The 24,369-nt window shown below is 41.2% G+C and overlaps 2 protein-coding genes across 4 annotated transcripts; both read right to left on the bottom strand.

Annotated features, from left to right (window-relative positions):
- Positions 1 to 1,853: 1,853 nt before the first annotated feature.
- LOC117656712 (glycine N-acyltransferase-like protein 3) lies at positions 1,854 to 15,398 on the bottom strand. Of its 2 annotated transcripts, none has more exons than XM_087881586.1 (6): positions 15,286 to 15,398; positions 6,228 to 6,505; positions 5,553 to 5,660; positions 5,184 to 5,310; positions 3,886 to 4,006; positions 1,854 to 3,204 (listed from the first exon to the last, which is right to left on the bottom strand). In XM_087881586.1, exons 2-6 carry the CDS (start codon positions 6,303 to 6,305, stop codon positions 2,745 to 2,747), a joined length of 894 nt encoding a protein of 297 aa, XP_087737712.1. In that variant the 5' UTR covers positions 6,306 to 6,505; positions 15,286 to 15,398; the 3' UTR covers positions 1,854 to 2,744. The 2 variants fall into 2 exon arrangements, with proteins under 2 accessions (XP_087737712.1, XP_087737711.1); XM_087881585.1 differs by lacking the exon at positions 15,286 to 15,398 and adding an exon at positions 6,506 to 6,556 and having other exon boundaries at positions 6,228 to 6,366.
- Positions 9,820 to 21,841, bottom strand: LOC148116548 (glycine N-acyltransferase-like protein 3). 2 transcript variants are annotated; one of them, XM_087881587.1, is made up of 6 exons: positions 21,357 to 21,841; positions 15,011 to 15,147; positions 14,316 to 14,423; positions 13,947 to 14,073; positions 12,591 to 12,711; positions 9,820 to 11,903 (listed from the first exon to the last, which is right to left on the bottom strand). In XM_087881587.1, the coding sequence occupies exons 2-6, from the start codon at positions 15,086 to 15,088 to the stop codon at positions 11,489 to 11,491; spliced, it is 849 nt and encodes a 282-aa protein (XP_087737713.1). In that variant the 5' UTR covers positions 15,089 to 15,147; positions 21,357 to 21,841; the 3' UTR covers positions 9,820 to 11,488. The 2 variants fall into 2 exon arrangements, with proteins under 2 accessions (XP_087737713.1, XP_087737714.1); XM_087881588.1 differs by lacking the exon at positions 21,357 to 21,841 and adding an exon at positions 15,286 to 15,406.
- Positions 21,842 to 24,369: the final 2,528 nt, after the last annotated feature.

Genomic DNA, 24,369 nt, shown 5'->3' with positions numbered 1-24,369 from the left:
TTTCTTTTATCAATAGATGTTCAACTTCTATTGCCATTTGTCTGGAGAAAGTAAATTTTGCAAGAGGGGAACTCAATATCACTAGCTATTATATTCTTCCTTACTCTCTTTCATGGTATAGGACAGTGATGGCTAACCTTTTTGCCATCGCGTGCCAAAAGCAGGGGGAGTGCGGGGGTCGACGGCGCACGTGCCCACACTCATAATTCACTGTGCCCCACTCCCTGTGCATGCACGTGCGACCCCCCCTGCGCTCCTCCCGCTTTTGGCACGCGATGGCACGGCGGGCCTGGTAGGCCTCTTTTTTGCCCTCCCCACACTCCAGAGGCTTTCTAGGAACCTGGGGAGGGCAAAAATGGCCTTCTCCCCCCCCCACCCACCCCCCAGAGGCCAGAAATGGCCCGTTTCCGATTTCTGGTGGGCCCAAAAGACCCGAAAATCAGCTGGCTGGCATACACAAGCACGCTGGAGCTGAGCTAGGGCAACACTCGCATGCCCACAGATATGGCTCCGCGTGCCACCTGTGGCACATGTGCCATAGGTTCTTTTTTTTAAAAAAATTTTTATTGTATTTTTATTGTTAAAGAATAACAGAAAAAAAAATACAAAAATCAATAGTAAAGAAAGAAAAATTTTCCCCCCACAACGTGCTATACAAATGGAAAGGAAGTTTTAGGAAATGAAAGTCTTCAATTCTTCCAGAAATCTCTTTGATAAGGTACTGGCACTGATTCATCCAATCTCCCAAGTGCAAAGTCCACAAATGGTTGCCAAGTGTTCCAAAAAACATTCTCTTTGTATATACCACTTCTAATTTTAATATCACAAGTCAATTTATCATTTAATGCAATTTTCCATGTTTCATTATACCATTCTTCTAATTTTAAGTCAACATTTAATTTCCAATATCTAGCAATTATAATTCTCCCCATTATAACCAAAATCCTCACCAATTCTCTTTCTCCAGTTGTTAATGTTGTTTCATTCAATATTAATAATAATATTATTAATTATTATCAATAATTTAATTAATTATTATTAATTAAAGACCCAAAAATCAGCTGGCTGGCATACACATGCACGCTGGAGCTGAGCTAGGGCAACACTCGCGTGCCCACAGATATGGCTCCGCGTGCCACCTGTGGCACACGGGCCATAGGTTCGCCATCACAGGTATAGAAGACCTCTTATGATATCTAGCGTGCTTATCCTAATTTGTTGCTGCTTCAGGTTGAACATGGACTACGGCAGGTGTTGTAGATATTTGTGGTAAATTGCTCTTGTTTTGTATGGCTTTGTTCAGTCACCAGAAGTACACGCAACTCATCAGCCTAGTTGACTTTTAAAGTGATAAGCAAATTCTGAGTTGGTACAATATTTCCTGTTTGTGTAAGAATGAAGCTTATCATTAACCAGCTTAAAGAGACAACATCCAACAACATCCACCCACAGAATACAGTAGACAGAAATTCTGATGCCCTATATTGAAAACCAAATTCCCTTTAGGAATAAGAGTGCCTATACTAACGCACTTGTAGATTCCTGTCAAACATTCATTGTTGCATTTTCAGGTGTTGTGCAAGACACTGGTTCCAACAGCAGCACTGAAATAAAAATTCAGAGAAGCACATTACTTCCCAGATGTTTCCCTATGATAACTAGCAAAAACCAAGTATTATTGTCCCAATTTATGTTGAATTAGTCCAGTTTCTTGAAGCTTTCAGAGACATTTCCCAGTTAACAAGACTTGTACCTGGTTTTGTTTTTAATAAGTTGGTCATAATGTAGAAAGAAAGCCCAAATATATAGACATGTTTTACATATGATTCTTAGACATTGAGAACGACAGCACAATTTATTTATTTATTTATTTGTATGCTGCCTCTTTTATTCTTCTACAAATAACTCAAGGTGGTGAACATATCCACCCCTTCCTCTTCTTATTTTCCACACAACAATAATCCTGTGAGGTGGATTAACTTGAGAGACACTGACTGGCCCAAAGTCACCCTGCTGACTTTCATGGCTAAAATGGAACTTGAACTCACAATCTCCCACTTTCTAGCCTGGTACCTTAACCAAGAGACCAAACTGGCTCTCACAATAATTCTCACTAGCAGTCTTCTTTCTTCCTCTAAGAGTGGCAGAATCCTAAAAGATGTTGCTTGGCATATGGAACTAATTGAAGGACATACTTTATACTATCCTATTAGTTAGTTGTCGGAGCAGTAATTGCCGCAGGGACTCATTGGTCTATTCTCAGCCTTTTGAAATTGGCAGAAGTGAAGATGATCACAGGACGGGAGACTCAAAGCAGTGGTGGGGTGGAAGAGCTCTCTTTAAAATAAAAAGGGTGTCATTTAGGGCCAAAGTACTGGATCCAGATTAGTGGTGGGTTGCTCTTGGTTCTGTCCGGTTCTTGAGAACCAGTAGTAAAAGTGGTGGGAGGCTCCGCCTACCTGCCCTGACATCATATTTGGCGAACTGTGAATGCGCAGAAGCGCGAGTGTGTGCACTCCCGTTGCGAACCGGTAATAAAGGTAAGTAGAACTCACCCCTGATCCAGATATGGTGCAAAATGAAAGCCAAGAGATATTTATGGGCTATGCACCATTTAAAGGCCGCAAGGATTTTATTTTAGAATGCACAGTTATTTATTCATAGCTATTCCTGGTTTTTGTAATCCTTTTCCGTCTTAAACTTGAATATATCCAGACACAGTCCCTTACATCTCTGTGTGAACGTTACTTCCAATCTCCCCAACTAATGAAATCTGAATGCTGTCCCTGCAATTTCATGTGATTTGGAATGAAAAAAAGAATATACTTTGTCCAAGGCAAGAGATGAAAACCCTGGCCCCTTAAATATTGCTTGGAGATCTTGTTCTCTGGCCGAACTCTAGTATACAAGGCAAAATCTTTAGCATGCAATTTTCTGGCTAGTGCCTGCATCACTGTTTTCATATGACCCTTTCCCCGGTACTCAGGAAGAGCATAGCCATGAGTCAGACACCCAAGGGCATCACTTAGGCTCCAGACAACCAGCTGCCCTTTCTGATCTAGGAGGCATGCATTTGGGAAGTCCTCAATCAGGTTCCTGAGATAGCGCAGGCTGTGATCATTGCCTCCAAATTCATAAGTGTCATTGAGTAGGGCTGCATGGGATGGGTTGAGCGTCCCCAAGTGGAGGGGGTCACTTCTGAGCCTGAAAGGAAAGAGCAGATGATAGTGAAGGTGGAACAAAAAGAGAGCATCCCACCATGTTGGAAAAAAGCCTGGTAAGATATATCAAGGGAAACCATGATCTCAGAGTTACCCAGTAATGGGAAAACACAAATCCCACTTATTCTGAAATATCTCCTTACAGTCTTTTGAAACTGCAGTAATCAGCTTTAGGGTCTTTTTTGCGTTTTGCTTTATTTTAAAATCTCCTCTAATATTCCCAAAGCCATTTTCTTTTGGAAAAGCCAATGAAGCAGTTACGTTCAGGGAATTCTTCCTACTCTCTATTAACTGTTGTTCATCCCACATCTTCCAAGTTGGCAGTAAAACTGGGACCTTATTTGTAAACCTGTCTCATTTTTACCAATAGGAGAAACAACTTATTCCTAGTTTTCTACAGAGGATAGGATTAGTTATAGAACAGGGGTCTCCAACCTTGGCAACTTTAAGACTTGTGGACTTCAACTCCCAGACTTGTGGACTTCGCTGGCTGAAGAATTCTGGGAGTTGAAGTCCACAAGTCTTAAAGTTGCCAAGGTTGGAGACCCCTGTTATAGAAGAACCAGAGGCCCTTGATTTCATTACTGAATTCCAGATAATTGCATGGGATCAAATTAATAGACCCCCAAAACATTTGCCTTAGAAAGAGAGTACGATCACTCACTGGTTCTGACATAACTTGGCTGCATCTGGGTTCAGCAATGCCTGGTAAAAATGGGGCTCCATGTGGACACTTCTAGTCTCTGCCATAACTTTCACAGTCTGATAAAGCCCATCTTGGAGACCTACATAGAATGGACATGACACAAGAAACAAGCCTGAGGTTCAGAGTGAAATCTTATCTTCTGTCTACTCCTAATACTCTGCAACTGGGTGGCCCAGAGACATTCACCAGCCACAGGGAAATGGTGGTAATGGCTAGAATGGAGTTTTGCATAAGCTTATAGATTTCTCCTCCTTGGCTAGAGATGTATATAATAGAATGGCCACTGCTCTAGTACACCAGGCCAAATGTCATCCATCATAACAAACTCTGGATTGAATTATCTGACAAGAACATAAAATAACAGAGCACAAGGATTTTTCATGATACCAACTTCTTCTGAGTTTAAAGACCAAATGGCAGTCTAATTATATGTGGAAGTTAAAAGGAATATGACATATCCAGGGTTACTAATTCTATGCATCATTTGATTTTCTCCTATGTTGTGCAGTTAGAAAAATAAGATATTGGCCTAAAGAACACCAAGAATAGGGTTTGTATTTCTCATAAGGCAATGTGACTGATGCTTTGATCGGTAATTTCACTTAAATGGTAAAATAGAATGCCTTTTTGCATTGATTTTTGCAAAAATTAAGAAATTAGACATATTTCTAAATGATTTAATCTGTTCAAGTTCTCAACTATTAGCTGAGAAGATTATCTAAAAATTCTGCTTGCACTGACACCATTAAACTCGTTGGACCCCAAAATTCCAGTAGGCAGCTTCAAGGTTCGGTAGCATATAAGCCAAAATGTAAAGAAGTCTGAACATTTTCCTTGTGTGATTCTCCCCATTTACACATTTATTGCAAAGTCAATCTCAATTTAGGATTTTTTGAAATAATAACAGAGGATATTTCCTAAGCCATATATTTAATTGTTCATACTGTGTGTTTATCTATGTGTGCGTGTATATGAATGAGGAGAGAGGGGGTGGAGGGGAGAGATTTGTAGATATTTATTTATTTAATACAGTTTTAAGATTGCCCAATTTCTTCACAAATCTGTGTGGCTTACAAATAAATAAAGAGAAATACCTGACCAGAAAAACAAACACTCTGTGTTAAAATCAAAGTCAACAAAACTAAGCTAACCTATACAGGGCTCCACAATTTAAGAGTTGGGGGAACAACCAGGTTTTTGGCACTTTCCAAAATCTCCTAAGGGTGGAAAAGAAATTGCCAGAGTCCGGGCCTTGCCTTGCAGCTGGAAGGCTTTGTCCCAGTCTACCGCATCTTTGTTTTCCAAGAGGGTTCTGCAGGCATCTTCCTCCCGATAGAAAGCAGCATGCAGGTTGGCATAATAATCCCTCTTGTCCTTCAGCACCTGCAGGAAGTGGCAGCGGGAATAGAACAGATGGCAGAGACCATATGGAGGAGCTGATGAGGCCAGGCTCTCTTGGAAGAGGGATATAGAAAAAGGAGGCAAGGAGAACTGCTATAGCACCCCCGAGGGCCTCCTGAATGGCTTTTGGGCCCCAGATACAGATGTGTCTTGTGTTTTTCCCTCTCCTTTTTCGCCAGGGGGCTGTGGGAAAAACCCATCAACTTTCTGCTGAAATTTCCTACCTCCTTCCGTGGTCGGGTAAGAACAGCTTTAAATTCTGGCCAAGAGTCCACCACGACTTCGTGTTGAGCTGGGTTTCCACGGTTGATGTGCATCACCGCCCCACAGACCTTAAATTAAAAAGAGGTTCAGGAAGACCCAGTGAAGGATTAATTCTGCTTTTACCTCTCTAATTAATCAAAAGGTTGGGGGGTGTATCTCGGTGCAGAAGTGAGTCATCTATGATTGGCTGATTCAGAACCACCCAAGGTCTTTTGAGGGCGAAATGCTACAATGGGTGCAATGTTGGAATTTGCTCTGTCGGTGAAAGCCATCATGGATTGGCTGATTCATTCTGTTGAGAGCCAAATTCTATTGATGGGTGACTTGGAAGAATTCACTGTCTCACTGAAAGGCCAGATGGTTTTTGGATTTTCTGTAGAAGAAGAAATCAGCAAAGATAGGTTCTCTTGTTTGCGCTACTTCAGGTATACCTATATTTTGGACATTATTGGCTTTGCATTTCCAGATGTGATGAAAGGAAAAGTGGATTTGAATGTGAAATGATTCCAAGGCTGCCATCAAACATTATTATACATTTAGAAATTTAACAGGGACAGTTTTCTCCAAATTCTCAGTAAATGGAGAAACATCAGCCCTTATATTTACACCGAGAGGAGCACTAAACAGGTGATTACCAGCAGTGTTTCAGGGAAGCCCTTTCGCAACACACTCTCCAGCAGCTGCAGCTTGGAAGAGCAGGTCAGGATCAGCATGGCTGGCCAGGTCGAGGGTGCCCCCCGCAGGTCCCACGAAGGCGTCTTTTGGCGAGCAAACCTGAAGGGGGCAAAAGAGGTAGAATTTCATCAATTCTTTATGAATCACCTTCCCTGGCTGCTGGAGACCAAGTGGAGATGAAATGGTCTCTGTCAGTGATGCAGATTCTGAACTCTCAAAAAAAGTCTTCCTGATCAACCTTAGATCGAATGGATCCTGAGTCATAGAATTGTACAGTGTGTCAGCTGGAAAGGACTCTGCCCAATCTTCAATCAGAGTATGTGAGAGCCTTGGAGATATTTATAGCTTAGCTCCCTTAATCATTCCCTATAGGAAATGGTTTCAGATCCCTCCCCAGCCTAGGAGCTCTCTTCTGAACCTGGTTCTCCCTCCTCCTTTTCAAAAGCAAGGCCCAGAATCTCTCATGGAACTTCAGTGAAGGATATAACGGGACAACTTCCCTCCTCTGGATTGGGCACATTGGTTCCTTTTTAGGCAGCCCAATCCCCTATTGGCTTTTTTGGATGCTGCATCTCAATTTTTGCTCAGATCCAGCCAGTTTTCTCGTTGGACTCCTAGATGCTTCTCACGAGCTCTGCTGTCATGCCAGGCTTCCCCAATCCTCTTTTCACACCAGAGATAAGACCTTACATTTATCTCTGATGATAACCATCTTCTCAGATTTGGTTAGAATTAGATTGAGAAAAGAGAGGGAGGGAGTGGGGAGGGAGAATAGATAGATATCATAGATAGATATAGATAGACAGGATATTAATAAATTACCAAGTAATACAAATTAATATAAAGAAAGAAAAAAGAAAAAGACATCAAAGAGAAAACTAAAAGTGCAAGAAAGGGAAAAATAAAAGAAAATAGGAAAAGAAAAGAAAAGAAAGGAAAGGAAAGGAAAGGAAAGGAAAGGAAAGGAAAGGAAAGGAAAGGAAAGGAAAGGAAAGGAAATACAAACAAGTAGCTTCCAATTAATGTACTGTAATTTCCCTATTCAATGCAGTCAATTTGGCCATCTCAACAAATTCCATCAGTTTCACCATCCATTTCTCCATTGTGGGTAAAATTGAATCTTTTCAGCTTTGTACATATAACAGTCTTAACACATTTGTATATAAGTACAAAGTTCGATTTTTTTTTCTAGCTGCGTATCCATCAATTTCAAAAGAAATGTCTCTGGTTTCAGTTGTAAATGAGTTTTTAAAATCGTCTATATTATTGTACAATATATAATTGAGTCCAAGTCCAAAATATTTTGGCTTTTTTACATAACCATCAAACATGATAAAATGTCTCTTTGTTGTTTACATTTCCAGCGTACATTTGAAGAACCTTTATACATACCAGCCAATTTTTCTGGTGACATGTACAAAAAAAATACAATATGATACATCATTTTAATAAAAAATTCTCTTTAAGATTATGGAAATCATAAATTTCAATCATTCATTCATTCATTCATTCATTTATTTATAAAATTTATTGGCCATCCATCTTACCATAGGGTAATTCTGGGCAGCTTACACTCATAAAAATATATCTATACATACACATTAAAACATAAATAAACTAAAACCAAACATTAAAATCTAAGGACATGTACGGAAGACAGGGGCAGAGTAGGGGGAGGTGGAATTGTGGTCACTCAATCAACCTCCTCCACCGTGCTGTTCCCCCACTGGGATCCCAAGCGGACTTTCAGAGCCACATCTTTAGACTCTTATGAAAAGATAGGAGGGTTGGGGCCAACCTCACATTCGGGGGGGAGGGAGGGGCACGATGTTCCAAAGAGTAGGAGCGACAGCAGAGCAGGCCCTCCTCCTGGACTCCACCAGCTGGAATAATTGGCCTGACAGGATTATTTCAATCCTTTCAACCCCATATTCCCCCACTGATCCATGTATATATGGATCAGTGGTGAAATCTAAAATTTGTTACTAACGGTTCTGTGGGCGTGGCTTGGTGGGGGGGGTAATGTGACTGGATGGGCATGGCCAATTTTTTTTTTTACTTTTAAAACCATTTTTTCTACAACCTCTTCGGCGAAGAGGTTATAAAAAAATGCTTTCAAAAGGCTCTTTTGGAAAAAAAGGATTTTTTTCTTTTAAATGCCTCTGATGATCCAAGCTGAGTTGCCTGATCGTTAGAGGCATTTAAAAGAAAAAGTCTCTGCCGATCAAGCAACTCATCTTAGATCGTCAGAGGCATTTAAAAGAAAAAAAAGGGGTTTTTTTCTTTTAAAAGCCTTTGATGATCCCAGCTGAGCTGTGTGATCATCAAAGGCTTTTTCTTTTACTTTTAAAAGCATTTTTTCGGCCGAAAAGGTTGTACAAAAAATGCTTTTAAAAGTAAAAAAAAAAAAAAGCCTCTGATGATTGTGCGGCTCAGCTGGGCTTGTGGGGGCAGGGATTTTTGCTACCGGTTCTCCGAACCACCCGCCTCCATCGCTACCGGTTTGGCCGATCCGGTCCGAACCGGAAGCATTTCATCCCTGATATGGATCAATGTTTTTAGCCTATTTTATCATACATTCTTTCACTTATTCTTCTTCTATTTCCTACTCCAGTAAAAATTTATATATTTTAGCAATAACTTGACAGTCATTTGTACATTTTTTTTCCCTTGCCATACAAATTTAGATAAGTGTTTCTGCCATTTTAAAAGGTACATCAGATGTCAGAAGTGATATTATCTGAAATAAAAAATAACATTCCAAGCAAGACGTGTTGAAATCTGAACCAACAATCTCTTCATTAGGAGTCTGTACCCATTTTGCAAAAACTGCGAGAAAGCCCCCATCAGCTTCAGATATGTTTAGGGGGGAAAAAGTAAAATCCCTTTTAGTGAACAAACGATGGGGAGGAAGACGTTGGAACCAGAACTTCTGAATAGACTTAGGCTTGTGTTTTGTTGATCTGCATCTGTATTGCTGCCTTGGCCTGGTGTATCCATTCCCCCCCGCCCCAGTTGATGGAGAATAAGATAGATGACAGAGATTGGGTGTTCGGTACACTGGAATTTCTATGCACAAACTGGGTGTCCGTCAGTTTTTTGTCATTTTGTATGTGTTATATTTCCCCCTTTTCCCTTCCAAATTACTCAGGGATAAAACCTAAGAGCTTTGTTGGACTATTGGCTGCATCTAAGGACTGATCTAGGTATCTGTAGAAGTTGCTAGCTTCATCTAAGAGACAAATTGTTGTGGAGAAAAAATTATGCTAACATTTTTCCTATCAGCCATTTTTAGAAGCATTTGGGGAATGAATAGATATTAGAATTCTGTGCAAGTAAAATAAATAATTAAATTAGAATGTCATGTTGTTTCCCTTGCAATAAAATTACCAGTATTTACTCTCTGCTAACTCAACTTTTTTCCCCGTAGCACTCCAAAAGGCAGATGAAATATTTCAGTTTAAATGTCTTTGAGACAGGGGATCTTTTAATTTTTGTTTTTATTTTCAGAAGGAGTTTCACAAAATGATATCATAGTGATTCTAAGAGCAGTTCGATTTTTAAAAATATTTTAATGATAATTTTTCAATACAGTAACATAGTTAATACTGTGTTTGTTTTCCCCCCTTCACAATGTTTTGTATTTCATCTCCCAGAATTCAAGAATTCTTGCATGCTCATTCAACCCGAGTAAGATTTAAAGTGATGGGCAAATTTATGCAAAATTCCAAACAATTAGTAAAAATTCATTCAATGGGAATAAAACTTGCTATGAATCAGTTTGTAGATATAGTAATTGCATCCTGCAGTATCCACACCACCTGAGGAGAGACTGGATAATCAAATATTTCTTTAACGTGAGATAAGATGCTACTACAGTTGTAGATTTTGATCAAACATTGATAATTGTATTTTCAGATGGTGTGCAAGAAGCCGGTGGGAGCAGTAATTGCTTTAGAGAGTCACTGGTGCATTTTATTCTCTGTCTTTGAAGCAGGCAGAAGTGAAGACGGTTGTAGGATAGGAGACTCAAAGCAGTGGTGAGGTGGAGGAATTCTCTCGCATATAAAAGAGATGCAAGTGCAAAGTGCTGGAGCCTGATATGATGTAAAATGTATGCTAAGGTAAAGCAATGGGAAATGTATCGTTTAAAGAAGTGATGGCAAATCTATGACACACTGTTTTGAGTGGCATGCATTCACCAACACCTGACAACTATTCTTGAAAGCACGATCCCATTTTTATGCAATTTTTGGAAGCTGCAGATGCACCATGAGAATGGGATATGCTCTTGTGAGGTCTCCAAAAATTGAGTGAGAATGGGGCATATACTTTTACATGGTTTGCAGAGGCAGCAGAAGCCATGGAAGTCTATTCTCTGAACCTTCTTCAAGAACGAATGCCTTGTATGACCCACAGCAGCCTCAGATCAGCTGCAAGGGCCTGACAATAGAAAGAGAGCATCGCCTGAAGGTAAAGAGCTGCAGTGGTGCAGAGGTTAGAATGCAGTACTGCAAGCTACTTCTCCTGACTGCCAGCTGCCTGCAATTTGGCAGATTGAATCCCACCAGGCTCAAGGTTGACTCAGCCTTCCATCCTGGATAAAATGAGAACCCAGATTGTTGGAGGCAATAGGCCAACTCTGTAAACTGCTTAGAGATGGCTGTAAAAAGCACTGTGAAGTGGTATATAAGTCTATTGCTATTGCTAAAGGCATATGGCAGATCCAGGAAAGTCCTGGGCCACTAGGGCCTTTGTGCCATTCCCTAAGGCTTGTGAATTGTGGGGAATGATGTAAGGTGACCATTTTCACTGGCAGCAGTGATGCTAGGGTTGAGGTTCAGGCTCAGACTTCTATTTCTTGCCAGCGGCACTGCCACTGAGTGCTGCTGCTCAGGGCCGCCTAGATGGAGGAGAGAATAGAGAATTATTCCTCTTTTGTTTGTGGGGTGGTGACGCACCAGCAGATTTAAGTTAGGCACTTTCTAAATGTTTGACATACTCAGATCAAAAGGTTCGCCATCACTGTTTCCAAGAGTTCCATTTTAGAATGCTCATTTATTGAGAACTATCCTTGGTCCTTGTGATTCTTTTCAGACTTAATCTTGAATATATCCAAAGAGACAGTCCCTTAAATCTAAGGTTCAAATTTATTCCCAACCACTCAGTCTAATGAAGCCAGTAGTGGTGCCACTGATTCTAGGAGGAAAAATCCAGTAGGCTATTTCAGGTGATTTGGAGTGAATAAAAGAACATATTTTATTAAAGGCAAGAGATGAAAGCCCTGACTAATTAAAAATTTCTTGGAGTTCTGGTTCTCTGACAGAACTGACCCATATAAGGCAAAATCTTTAGCCTGCAACTTCCTGCCTAGTGCCCAAAATACTGTTTTCATATAACTCTTTTCCCGGTATTTGGGAAGGGTATAGGCATGTGTCATACACCCAGTGGCATCACTTAGGCACCAGGCAACAGGCTGGTTTTCCTCATCTAAGATACAAGCATTTGGGAAGTCCTCAATCAGGCTCCTGAGGTAGCGCAGGCTCCGATCATTGCTTGCAAAAGCCCAGGTGTCATTGACCAGAGCTGCATCAGATGGGCTGAGTGTCCCCAGGTGGAGGGGCTCACTTCTGAGCCTGAAAGGAAAGAGAAGGCAATAGTGAAGGTTGGTGGAACAAAAAGAGAGCATCCCACCATACTGGGGGGGGGGAATATTTGCTCACACCCAGCAAAACAAAAAGTCTAACTAAATATTTCAAGAGAAACCATAGTCTCAGAGTTATCCAGTATTTGAAATACACACGTCTCAGTTGTTCTGAAATATCAATAAACTTAACATTCTCTTGAAAGGGCAGCAATCTAGTTGGGATTCTTTTTTTGTTTGTTTGTTTAAATCATCGTATCTTTTATGTAATTGCTTTTGGAGAAACCAATGGAGCCATTGTATTCAGTGAATTCTTCCAAGTCTAATCCTGGCTCTTTATTAAACATTGTCATTCCACATCTTCCAAGTTGGCTGTATATGTAAACCTGTTTTTAACATTTTTAACTGGTTTTATTCTTTTTATTGTTTTAAAATGTTTTTTTACATTTTTAATTGTAATATATTTTATAAACTCTAAGCCGCCTAAATTAATTGACTAAGATGGGCTGCCACAGAAATTTAACAAATAAATGAAATAAAACATACTCCTAGATTTCTACAGAGGATATGATTAGTTATCAAACTTTCAGAAGTCCTTAGTTTCATTATTGAATTCCAAATAATTGCATGGAATTGAACCCCAAAACAGTTCCCTCAGAAAGAGAGAACGATCACTCACTGGTTCTGACATAATGTGGCTGCATCTGGGTGCAGCACTGCCTGGTAGAAATAGGGCTCCATGTTGACACGTCTAACTTCTGCCATGACTTTCACAGCCTGATAGAGCCCATCTTGGAGACCTGCGTAGAATGGAAAAATCACAGGAAACCAATCTGAATTTCAGAGTGAAACCTTATTTTGTTTCTGTGCCTAATATTCTGCAGTTGATGCCACGGAGAAATTCTCAGTCATGGGGAAATGGTGTTGATGGCTCGAATTATTTCTCTTCTTTGCCTAGAGGTATAGGGAATGAATGACCACTGCTCTAGCACACCATGACAAATGGCACCCATCAGGAGGAACTGTGGATTGAATTATCTAGCATGAATATAAAATAACAGAGTGTAAGGATTTTTTAAGATATAGAACTTCTCCTGAGTTTAAAGGCTGAATGGCAGTCTTAGAGGTTCCTCTGATGATTTCATGTATCACTTCAGTTTTTTCCTTTGTTCTCCAATGACAAAAAAAAAAAGACCAATAGCTTAGGGTTCAATTGTGGGATCCTTGGTGCTTTCTGAGCTTGGTACTTTTCTTGCAAAGGTTGCATTGTGCACTGATAATATTTCTTAGCTTGGTAATGAAATGTCTGCAAGAAAATCACCAAGCTCAGAGCTCACCAAAGACACCCTCCCCGCCAAAACAGACATCAATTCAAACGTTGGATCTGTCATAAAGCAATGTGATTGATTCTTTGATTAGTACTTGAATGATTGTTCCATAGAAATAGAGTGCCTTTGTATTGATTTTTGCAAAAATAGTGATAAACTAATTAGAGAATTTGATTACTTTCTTAATGATTTAATCTGTTCATGAACTATTAGTTGACAAGAATTATATACTGCACGATTCTGAATTTTATAGTGTTATACTTTATAATTTTATATTGTTATAATTTTATACTGTTAAGCACTATAAGGAACTTTGAACTTCTTCCTTTTGTGATTCTCCTGTTTTAAACATTAATTGCAAAGTTAATCTCAATTTATGGTTATTGTAAATGACGATACAGGGCTATTTCTTAATGCATATTTATTTTTGTATGGTTTTTTTGTGTGTATCTCTCTCTGTGTATTTATTTATTTATCAAATATATATAGCCAACTGCAAAGAGCACTCTGGACAGAGCTCAACTTCCATAAACACCCTATACAAATAAAAAAGAGAAAGAAAGAACAAACACTCGTCTTAAACTCAATAAAACTAAGCTAAGTTATACAGGGCTCCACAACTTAAGAGTTGGGGGAACAACCAGGTTTTTGGCACTTTCCAAAATCTCCTAAGGGTGGAAAAGAAATTGCCAGAGTCCGGGCCTTGCCTTGCAGCTGGAAGGCTTTGTCCCAGTCTATGGCATCTTTGTGTTCTAGGAGGGTTCTGCAGGCATCTTCCTCCCGATAGAAAGCAGCATGCAGGTTGGCATAATAATCCCTGTTGTCCTTCAGCACCTGCAGGAAGTGGCAGCAGGAATAGAACAGATGGCAGAGACCATGTGGAGGAGCTGATGAGGTCAGGCTCTCTTGGAAGAGGGATATAGAAAAAGGAGGCAAGGAGAACTGCTATAGCACCCCCAAGGGCCTCCTGAATGGCTTTTGGGCCCCAGATACAGATGTGTCTTGTGTTTTTCCCTCCCCTTTTTCGCCAGGGGGCTGTGGGAAAAACCCATCAACTTTCTGCTGTAATTTCCTACCTCCTTCCGTGGTCGGGTAAGAACAGCTTTAAATTCTGGCCAAGAGTCCACCACGACTTCGTGTTGAGCTGGGTTTCCACGGTTGATGTGCATCACTGCCCCACAGACCTTAAATTAAAAAGAGGGTCAGGAAGACCTAGTGGAAATAAAATTCTGCTTTTCCTCTCTAATTAATCAAAAGGTTTTGTGTGTGTGTGTGTGTGTGTGTGTGTGTGTGTGTGTGTGTGTGTGTTTATCTGGGTGAAGAAGTGAGCCATCTATGATTGGCTGATTCAGAACCACCCAAGGTCTTTTGAGGGCCAAATGCTACAATGGGTGCAATGTAGGAATTTGCTTGGTCGGTGAAAGGCCAGATGGTTTTGGGATTTTCTGTAGCAGAAGAAATCAGCAAAAGGAGGTCTCACATTCTTTTGCTCCATTCTACTACTGTGTCACCCTTTTCAAATTTTACGCTTCTTTTTTAGAATAGTATGGGCCAAGATACCCCTGTGTTTTGAATTTCATTGGCTTTGCATTTGCAAATGTGGCTAAAGGAAAAGTAGACTTGAATATGAAAAGACTGCATGAATGGCATCAGATTTAATTACTCATTTAGAAATTAAACAGGTGCAGTTTTCTCCAAATTCTCAGTAAATGGGGAAACATCAGCTCTTATATTTACACCGAGAGAAGAGGAGCACTAAACAGGTAATTACCAGCACTGTTTCGGGGAGCCCCTTTCGCAACACACTCTCCAGCAGCTGCAGCTTGGAAGAGCAGGTCAGGATCAGCATGGCTGACCAGGTTGAGGGTGCCCTGCAGGTCCCACGAAGGCGTCTTTTGGCAAGCAAATCTGAAGGGGGCAAAGAGATAGAATTTCCTCAATTCTTTATGAATCACCTTCCCTGCTGCTGGAGACCAAGTGGAGATGAAATGGTCTCTGTCAGTGATGCAAATTCTGAACTCTCAAAAAAAAGTCTTCCTGATCAACCTTAGATCGAATGGATCCTGAGTCATAGTGTCGCAGGAAACTCTTGTTACTGATTCAGGAGACAAGACCACGAAGGTTGGAGAACACAGGTTTATTTGCGCAAAGGTTCAGAGCATTAGCATGGCAGATTCTGAACCCCGGGCTGCTCCCAGGGTTTGTCTTTTATACAGTTTGCAACCCTAGCTTCTCTGAGGCGTTACACTTTGTCACACTTATCTGGATACAGCAGTTCAAAACAGGTTACATCAAAAAGGAGAAATTATCTTGCTATACTTTCTATTTAGGGTATTATCTTACACCATCTGTTACTTACGGTGCCCCATCCTTTACCAGATATTCTGTTACAAAATAAAGTAGTACATAGGTCATCGTTACATTTAGCAAGTTCCTTGTTCCTTCCTAAAGCTTGCAACATATAAGCAACATAACTTCTAATAAAACTTAATGCATCCCTGAATACATTTATTAATATTTTAAGGTATTTTTCCATACTGCCTCATTCCCCCCTTTGAAACTTCACCTAAATCATATGATTACTGTGGAGTTTCATATATCAGGGTGTTGTCTTCCATTGTGCTTAGCTTCTCATACTCCCATAAGGCTGTGGCTCTCTTTTCCACAAAAATAAAGGTATCTTGGAGCCTACCACATTCTGTATGTTATGGATTCCCCCTTTGCGTACTTGAAGGGGCGTCTGGGTTCCTATATTCCCTATTCATTACCTCTGTGTAATTTACAGGGCAATTACTGGGCAATTGACTATCAAGTGCAGCTTGACACCAATCCCTAATGTCATCTTCATTAGGGGTTACTCCCTCATTCCCCCCTACTCCTGAGTCTCCGTCCTCTCCTACAAGGCCTAAAATACATATAGCTACACAGATTCTGTTAAGTTGTTCGGTTGTGGGATCGCAGTTTCCAAGGTAAGTTCCTTTCGTCGCCCGTGCGTTGGGTGTTAGCCTCCGGAGTAACACTTGCAGGGGTTTTCTTCACTTCTCCCGTTCATAGAGGGACAGCTCCCAGAGTGTCACCAGAAAGGGAGAGGTTCCCTCTTGTGCTTTGAAGAGTTAGTTTCAGTGGTTGAGCCGAGTTGCCTCTGACTTTCCACTGGGTAGGGGCAGCCACTTTAACTCGGGACCAATGGATCCATGATTTGATTTCAGCAACCTGTTTGGTTGTTGCAGGCCCCTGTAATATTGTCCTTCCTTTGTTGTGGAAAATAGGGTGGCTTCAGCTTCTTAATGGCCCATTGATAAAGGTGGGGCTGAAACTCTGCCTGAGTTTCTGCTTATTTTCTTTTAGGGGAATTTCCCTGCACTTTTAATATTTTTTTGAGTTTCTTTTCCTTTTTCTAGGAGAGGAGTGAATCATATCTTCCAACAGTGGTAAGGCTAGTCAGTCAGGCTTGGGAAGGTCTGATCCACTCTGGTTGCTGTGATGACCTTTTTTGTGACTGAATCCAAACCCAATTCTCTGGCTCATCAGTATTGCAGTTAAGTGAACTTAAAATGTTTCCTCATAAACTTGGGCTTTTTCTTAAAAGCACAGAGAGGGAAAGAAAAGTTGAACTCTATTCTTCATCCTGTCTAGATGGCCAGACCAGACTGGGCAAAGTAATTTTCCTTCCTCTCAGTGGTTTCAACTCTTTTCTAACAATTTAAAATTCTTATCTCTAGAGATCAGGCATTTAACAATTGCAGTTACCTTGTACACAAGGTACACAAAGACTTAGACATACACACTTGTCATGCTAGGTGCACATCAACAAATAATTTTTAACAGAAATCACATCAAATTAATCAATTCAAATTAACTGAGTCTTCCCATTTGGACATTTTTATTTTTATTACCTGATAAACCCCAGGTGGGAAGAACAATAAACAATTTTCTTCTCTATTCCTAGTTCTTTCAGAGTTCTCTGGCTCTTTTAAGAATGGTCACTGCAGTATTTCTTTTCTCTACTCTGGGGTCCTCCTACCACACATAACAGCATAAACTAACCATATCTTCTTTGGTCAGCCCCAATGTCTGAATCATCTTACTGTATGGTGGGGCTTCCCATCTTCTAAATATTTTTCTCTAAAGGACTAGTCGGGACTTTTTACAGTTTGGGATTCTTCCTAATCATTTTAGTGAACTTCTCACTTTTACTCAAAGTTACATCCATTGTTCTATCTCCTCAAGCACTAGATTGTCTCTGCCCTAGGGATGTTCTGTCTAGCTCTTTCTAGCTTGGATCTCCCAGCCGATGCTGGCCTATTTTTAAAGATCCAAACTCTTCTCCATCTATTTTAGATCTCCCAGCAGGCGCTGGCCTATTTTTAAAGATCCAAAATGTATAGAGACTTTTGTTCACACATCATTTGCACCTTGCCAGGGCTCTCATGAGCAAGTTTGAACTCCACTTTTTCTTTTAAGGACCTTTATTTAGCCAAATTGGTTTTCCTGTGTCATCCCTACTAAAATCTTTCTTGGTCCTTGTTGGTATGCACTCAGGCCATCCAGCGTAGGTGCATATTATAACTAGCATTGCTCTAAATGGACCTGATCGTGGCATATCTGTAAAGTCAATCATCAGGGAATCAAATGGATAATTTCCTCTAGGTTGATGTCCTTGAGGCGGTTGGGGTCCAGATCTCACATATCGCACAGACATTTGCAGCGATACTGTATACTTTGTTGATGTAGACTTCCCTGAGGAGGACATTGACCAATGCAGTCTTTCCCAGGTGTAGTTGCTTGTGGACCTGTTGCACTGCATCCCATGCCATGTGCCCCGGGACAAAAACGCGTTGGTCAGGAAGGATCCACCACCCATCTTCCTGCCTCGCCTCAAGTTCTATTGCTTGTTTCACTTCTTCTTGGGAGTACGTGGGTCTAATCTGTTCTTGGGGGACCCACAAGGTTAGGCAGGTTGCCTTTATGGTTAATGGCTTCTGCGCTGCCCATCGAGCTTCCTGGTCTGCCTTATTATTGCCTTGTTGGGTGTCGGAAATTCCTTTCTGATGCCCTTTACAGTGCATGATGGCTACTTTTCGGGGAGCCCAAACACTGTCCAACAGATGTAATATCTGAGGCCCATACTTAATGTCCTTTCCCCCTGCCGTTATAAGGCCTCTCTCCTTATATAAGGCTCCATGTACCTGCACAGTCAGAAAGGCATATTTTGAATCTGTATCAATATTTACACATTTGCCTTTAGCGAGTTCCAGAGCTCGGGTCAATGCATGTAATTCCGCCAGCTGAGCACTGGTGCCTGGGGGGAGGGGCTCAGCTTCACATACTTCTTCCAGAGTCACTACAGCATATCCAGCTTTCCGTATTCCATCTTGTACAAAACTAGTGCTGTCTGTGTACAATGTGAAGTCGGGGTGGGAGAGTGGAACATCAGTCATGTCTGGGCAGCTGGCATATGTTTCCTCAATAGTCTGAATACATATATCATGTGTGGCTTGCAGGTCTGGTTCAGGCAACAATGTGGCTGGATTTAATGCGGTTGATTATATTAACTTGATCATCGGGTTGTATGTGATCAGACTTTGGTATTTTAACATGCACGGATTGGTCAGCCACAAAGAAAAATGTCCTTTTGTTTCTAAGACAGCTTTGAGGGCATGGGGTATGTGAATATCCAATTCCTGGCCGAAAGTCAATTTACTAGCTTCCTGTGTTAACAATATCGTGCCTGCGAGGGCTTTTAGACAGGCAGGCCAGCCTCTTGCTACATTGTCCAGCTGCTTAGAGAGATAAGCAACAGGGCGATGCCATGTCCCCAGTTTCTGAGTAAGGACCCCCACTGCTACGTTCTGCTTTGTATCTACAAACAGCTGAAATGGCTTCTCTAAGTCAGGCAGTCCTTGACTGGGAGCTTGCATTAAAGCATTTTTTAGGGCTTTGAAACTTTTCTCTTCCTCTTTTTCCCCTCGCAGAGGTTCTTTATCACTTCCTCTCGTCGCCTCATAGAAAGGCTTAGCAGTTAGGCTGAAGTTAGGAATCCAGATACGACAGAAGCCCGCGACCCCTAGAAATCCCCTCAAGTCTTTCCGGTTCGTCGGTGCAGGGAGCTGACAAATGGCCTTCTTTCGCTCGTGACCCAGAGTTCTCTTCCCGTGTTCAACATCAGATCCTAAATATCTCACTTTCGTTAAGACCAATTGTGCCTTTTGTCTGGATGCCTTGTAACCAAGCTCTTGTAGGAGATGGACCAATTCATTAGTATTATGCCAACAATCGCCTTCCGTCTGGCCTGTGACTAATAAATCATCCACATACTGCAACATGACATCTGGGTAGGGGATTTCCAGGGCCATCAAATCTTCTCCCAGTGCAGCCTCGAAAAGAGTTGGGGAGTTCTTGAATCCTTGGGGTACCTGTGTCCAGGCATACTGTTGTTTTCTTCCTGTCACTGGATTTTCCCATTCAAATGCAAATAAGTGCTGACCCTTCTCATGTATAGGTATTACAAATTAAGGGTTCCAGAAATGGTCGCTGTAATATCTTCCCCATCGCTCCTTGGATATTGATGGAGTAGGGGGAGGCTTGGCTCAGAGGCTGTGTTAGGACTGAACGAGTGGCCCCAGTATCCACAAGGAAGGGGATAGGTTTGCCTCCTATTGTTAAACTGACCACAGGTTCCAGGAGGCAGGCTGAATCCGGTCGGTCTCAGTCCCATTACTCCACTTCTGCCAGGCCTATGAGGGGGCTTTTGAAAGTCCTTCTCTTCGTCTTCTTGTCCTTCCTCCTTATCCTTTTCCAAGCATTCACCCTTCCAGTGCCCTTCTTTCTTACATATGGCGCACTGGTTATGTCCTAAACCCATTCCATACCCTTTACCTCTGCCACCTCCCCTTCCTCTTGGTACCCCCATCATAACGACGGCCAGCAATTCAGCTTTCTTTAGCATTTTCTGGTCCTGCTTCCTCTCCTCCACCTTGTCCCTATTTACAAAGGTTTTTCGAGCCACTTCCATCAGTTCATTCATAGGCTTTCCCACGGCTCCTTCCAGTCTTTGTAACTTTTTACGTATATCTGGGGCACTTTGTGATATAAAGATCATGGCAAGCATTCGAGCATTTTCAGGCGCTGTTGGATCAATAGGAGTATACATTTGGTATGCCTCCAGCAACCGAGTATAAAAAGCTTCCAGATTCTCAGTGGCTTCTTGCATCACCAGGGAAGGCTTAGACATGTTAACAGCTGGTTTTCCTGCTGCACGGACTGCCCGCACCACCAATGTTGATAGTCCTGAATTGCCCATAGTTGGCCATATGGACTTTACAAGGGATCCTTTGTAGGGAGGCGTTCCTCGACATATGCTTCAAGAGTGCGACCTTGAGGTAGATCGGGCTTCACTATCTTTGATACTGCAATCCTATTCTATTCCCTTTTGGGGTGGCATGGTGCATGAGACTAGGAACCTACATTGTTCAATTTTGCACTTCTGGATCCAAAGTGGGGTCTTTGGAGTAAGCCTAGCCACACATCAATATAGGGTGCTTGGTCTGGGTGTCCTAATGTGGGGTGGAACACTAACTGGAGTACCTTTAAAGCTATAGAGGGGTCTAATGTTCCCTTACCAGGCCAGGCCATGTTAAAGTCTGGCCAGTCCACCTCACAGAAGACCTGCAACCTCTGCTTGCTCCACTTAATACCATAGTCCTGAGTCATATAGGCGGTGTTAAAATGCTTCAACGTACACTCTAATGGAGTGAGGGGCACACTTCCACCCCTCCCATTATCCTCCCAGGGCACCAGACAAGACAAATGAGGGAAAGGGTATGAGAGGAAGGTAAGGGGTCCGTTCCTCTTGGGATGACATGAAGGACTTTGTTTCACACTTTCACGTCCGACCCAGGGAGCCGGATGAGCACGGTCTCCGATGGGAACTGCGAACGCCACTCACTTTCTACTGGCCCAGGGTGCTGGACACTCACAGTCACCTGTGGGAATCGCAGTAGCCTTTTACACCACACACTTTCAACACTCCTCCCACCTTTTTCCAAAGAGAGGGTGATCAATCCTCTCCTCCATCCCTGTTTACAGGGAGGGATTATTCCACTCCCAATACTTGCCTGCAGGCGTATCCTACGTCCTCCGGCCAGTTGGAGAATTTCCTGGTCTCCTTTCCCTTTATTGGTGGTTCTTGGAGGTGCCGCTGCCGGAGCCTTGCATCACTGGGAAGTCCCTCGGATCGAAGTGTCCGATGGCGCCTGGGATGTTCCCTCTAACTCAACACGGCCCCCGGCAGAGGGGCAACCCTCCAGAGAGTCCCCAGACCTGTTGCCTCCTGGCTGGTTCACCAGAAAATGGTGCAGGAAACTTGTTACCGATTCAGGAGACAAGACCACGAAGGTTGGAGAACACAGGTTTATTTGCGCAAAGGTTCAGAGCATTAGCATGGCAGATTCTGAACCCCGGGCTGCTCCCAGGGTTTGTCTTTTATACAGTTTGCAACCCTAGCTTCTCTGAGGCGTTACACTTTGTCACACTTATCTGGATACAGCAGTTCAAAACAGGTTACATCAAAAAGGAGAAATTATCTTGCTATACTTTCTATTTAGGGTATTATCTTACACCATCTGTTACTTACGGTGCCCTATCCTATACCAGATATTCTGTTACAAAATAAAGTAGTACACAGGTCATTAAGTTCATCGTTACATTTACCAAGTTCCTTGTTCCTTCCTAAAGCTTGCAACATAACTTCTAATAAAACTTAATGCATCTCTGAATACATTTATTAATATTTTAAGGTATTTTTCCATACTGCCTCAATAGAATTATGTCAGCTGGAAAGGACTCTGCCCAGTCTTCAATCAGAGTATGTGAGAGCCTTGGAGATATTTATAGCTTAGCTCCCTTAATCATTCCTCATAGGAAATGGTTTCAGAGCCCTCCCCAGCCTAGGAGCTCTCTTTTGAACCTGGTTCTCCCTCCTCCTTTTCAAAAGCAAGGCCCAGAATCTGTCATGGAACTTCAGTGAAGGATATAATGAGACAATTTCCCTCCTCTGGATTGGGCACATTGGTCCCTTTTTAGGCAGCCCAATCCTGTATTGGCTTTTTTTTTTTTTTGGAGGGTGCTGCATCTCAATCTTGGCTCAGATCTAGCCAGTTTTCTCTTTGGACTCCTAAATGCTCCTCACCAGCTCTGCTGTCATGCTAGGCTTCCATAATCCTCTCCCAATTTATTTCATTTTTTCCTGCCAGAGATAGGACCTTACATTTGTCACTGATGGTAACCATCTTGTTAGATTTGGCAAGGTTAGATGAGAAAGAGTGAGGATGGGATGAGATGGGATGGAATGAAAGGGAGGGGGGAGTGGAGAGGGAGAGAAAGAGACGGACAGACAGGATATTAAGGAAATACAAATTAATATGAGGTAAGAAAAAAAGAAGGAAAAAGAGAAAGGGAAAATGCAAGAAAGGGAAAAATAAAAGAAAGTAGTAAAGAAAAAAGACACAAACAAGTAGCTTCTGATTAATGCTGTTTTCTAATTAATGTGGTCAATTTGGCTATCTCAGAAATTCCAACAGCTTCACCATCCATTCCTCCATTGTGGATAAAGTTGAAACTTTTCACCTTTGTGCAAATAATAGTCTTAATGCAGTCATATGTAAAAACAAAGCTCCATAATTTTTTTGGTAGCTCCATATCCATCAATTTCAAAAGAAAAGCCTCTGGTTTCAATTGTAGATGAATTTTTAAAATCTTCTGTATTATTATATGTAATTGAGTCCATTTTTTTTTGGCTTTTTTACATGATAAATGTCTCTTGTTGTTTACATTTCCAGTGTATGTTTAGCCAATTTTTCTAGTGACATATACCAAAAAATATAAAATGATACATCATTAAGACTATATAAATCATAAATTTCAATACTTTCAACCCATATTCTCCCAGTGATCCATATGTATATTATAACCAACATTTTTAATCCATTTTATTGTACATTCATTCACTTATTTTTCTTCTGTTTCCTACATTTAAAGTTCATACATTTTATCAATAACTTGACTGGCGTCATTTGTACATTTTTCCTTTGCCATTCAAATTTAAGTATGTCTTTCTGCCATTATTTAATTGGTACATCAGATGTCAGAAGTGATATTTTCTGAAATAAAAAATAACATTCCAAGCAAGACGTGCTGAAATCTGAACCAGCAATCTCTTCATTAGGGGTGTGTGCCTATTTTGCAAAAACTGGAGAAAGCTCCCATCAGCTTTGGCTGTGTTTAGGTGGGAAAAGAAAAGTATCCTTTCGTGAACGAAGGGGAAAAGGGAAGACATTGGAATCAGAGCTTTTGAACAGAAGTGTGCTTGTCTTTTGCTGATCCGCATGTTGTACTGCAGCCTTGGTCTGGTGTATCTTTTTTTTTTCTATGTTGAAAGTATATAGAGAATAGGTTAGATGACCTTGACAGATATCAGATATTTGGGAGACTGGAATTTCTATGCACAAACAAAGCATGTTTGTTGGTTTTTTGTCATTTTGTATGTGTTGCATTTTTCCCTTTTCCCTTCAAAGTTAGTTGGGCATAAAATCTAAGAGCTTTTGTTGAACTATTGGCTGATCTAAGGACTTGTCTAGGTATCTGCAGGCACTGCTACCTTCATCTAAGAGACAAGTGGTTGTGTGTGTGTGTTTGGGGGGGGATAGTGCTAACACATACATTTGTCCTACCAGCCACTTTTGGAAGAATTTGGGAATGAATAAATATTAGAATTATGTGTAAGTGAAATGAATAATTAAATTAGAATGTGATGTTGCTTCCCTGCAATAATAATCAATGTTTACTCACCACTAATTCAACTTTTTTAAAAACACTCAGAAAGGCAGGTGAAACTTTTCAGTTTAAATGCCCATGTTCAAAGAATGATTTTTTTAAAAAACAAATGCAGTAGATTCACAAAATGAGATCATAGCGATTCTAGGAAGAGTATTATTTTTTTTTTACTAAAGTGACTTGAAAAAATATTTTAATGGTCATTTTTCAATAAAGCAAAATTGTTATACCATTTTTGGGTTTTTTTGCCTTCATAATATTTTGTATCTGATCTCCCAGAATTCAAGAATTCCTTTA

Source organism: Pantherophis guttatus, chromosome 1 (genome assembly GCF_059756535.1).
Source record: "Pantherophis guttatus breed Tessera chromosome 1, ASM5975653v1, whole genome shotgun sequence".
NCBI classification, from domain to species: Eukaryota; Metazoa; Chordata; class Lepidosauria; order Squamata; family Colubridae; genus Pantherophis; species Pantherophis guttatus.
This window is presented reverse-complemented; position numbering and strand designations above follow the sequence as displayed.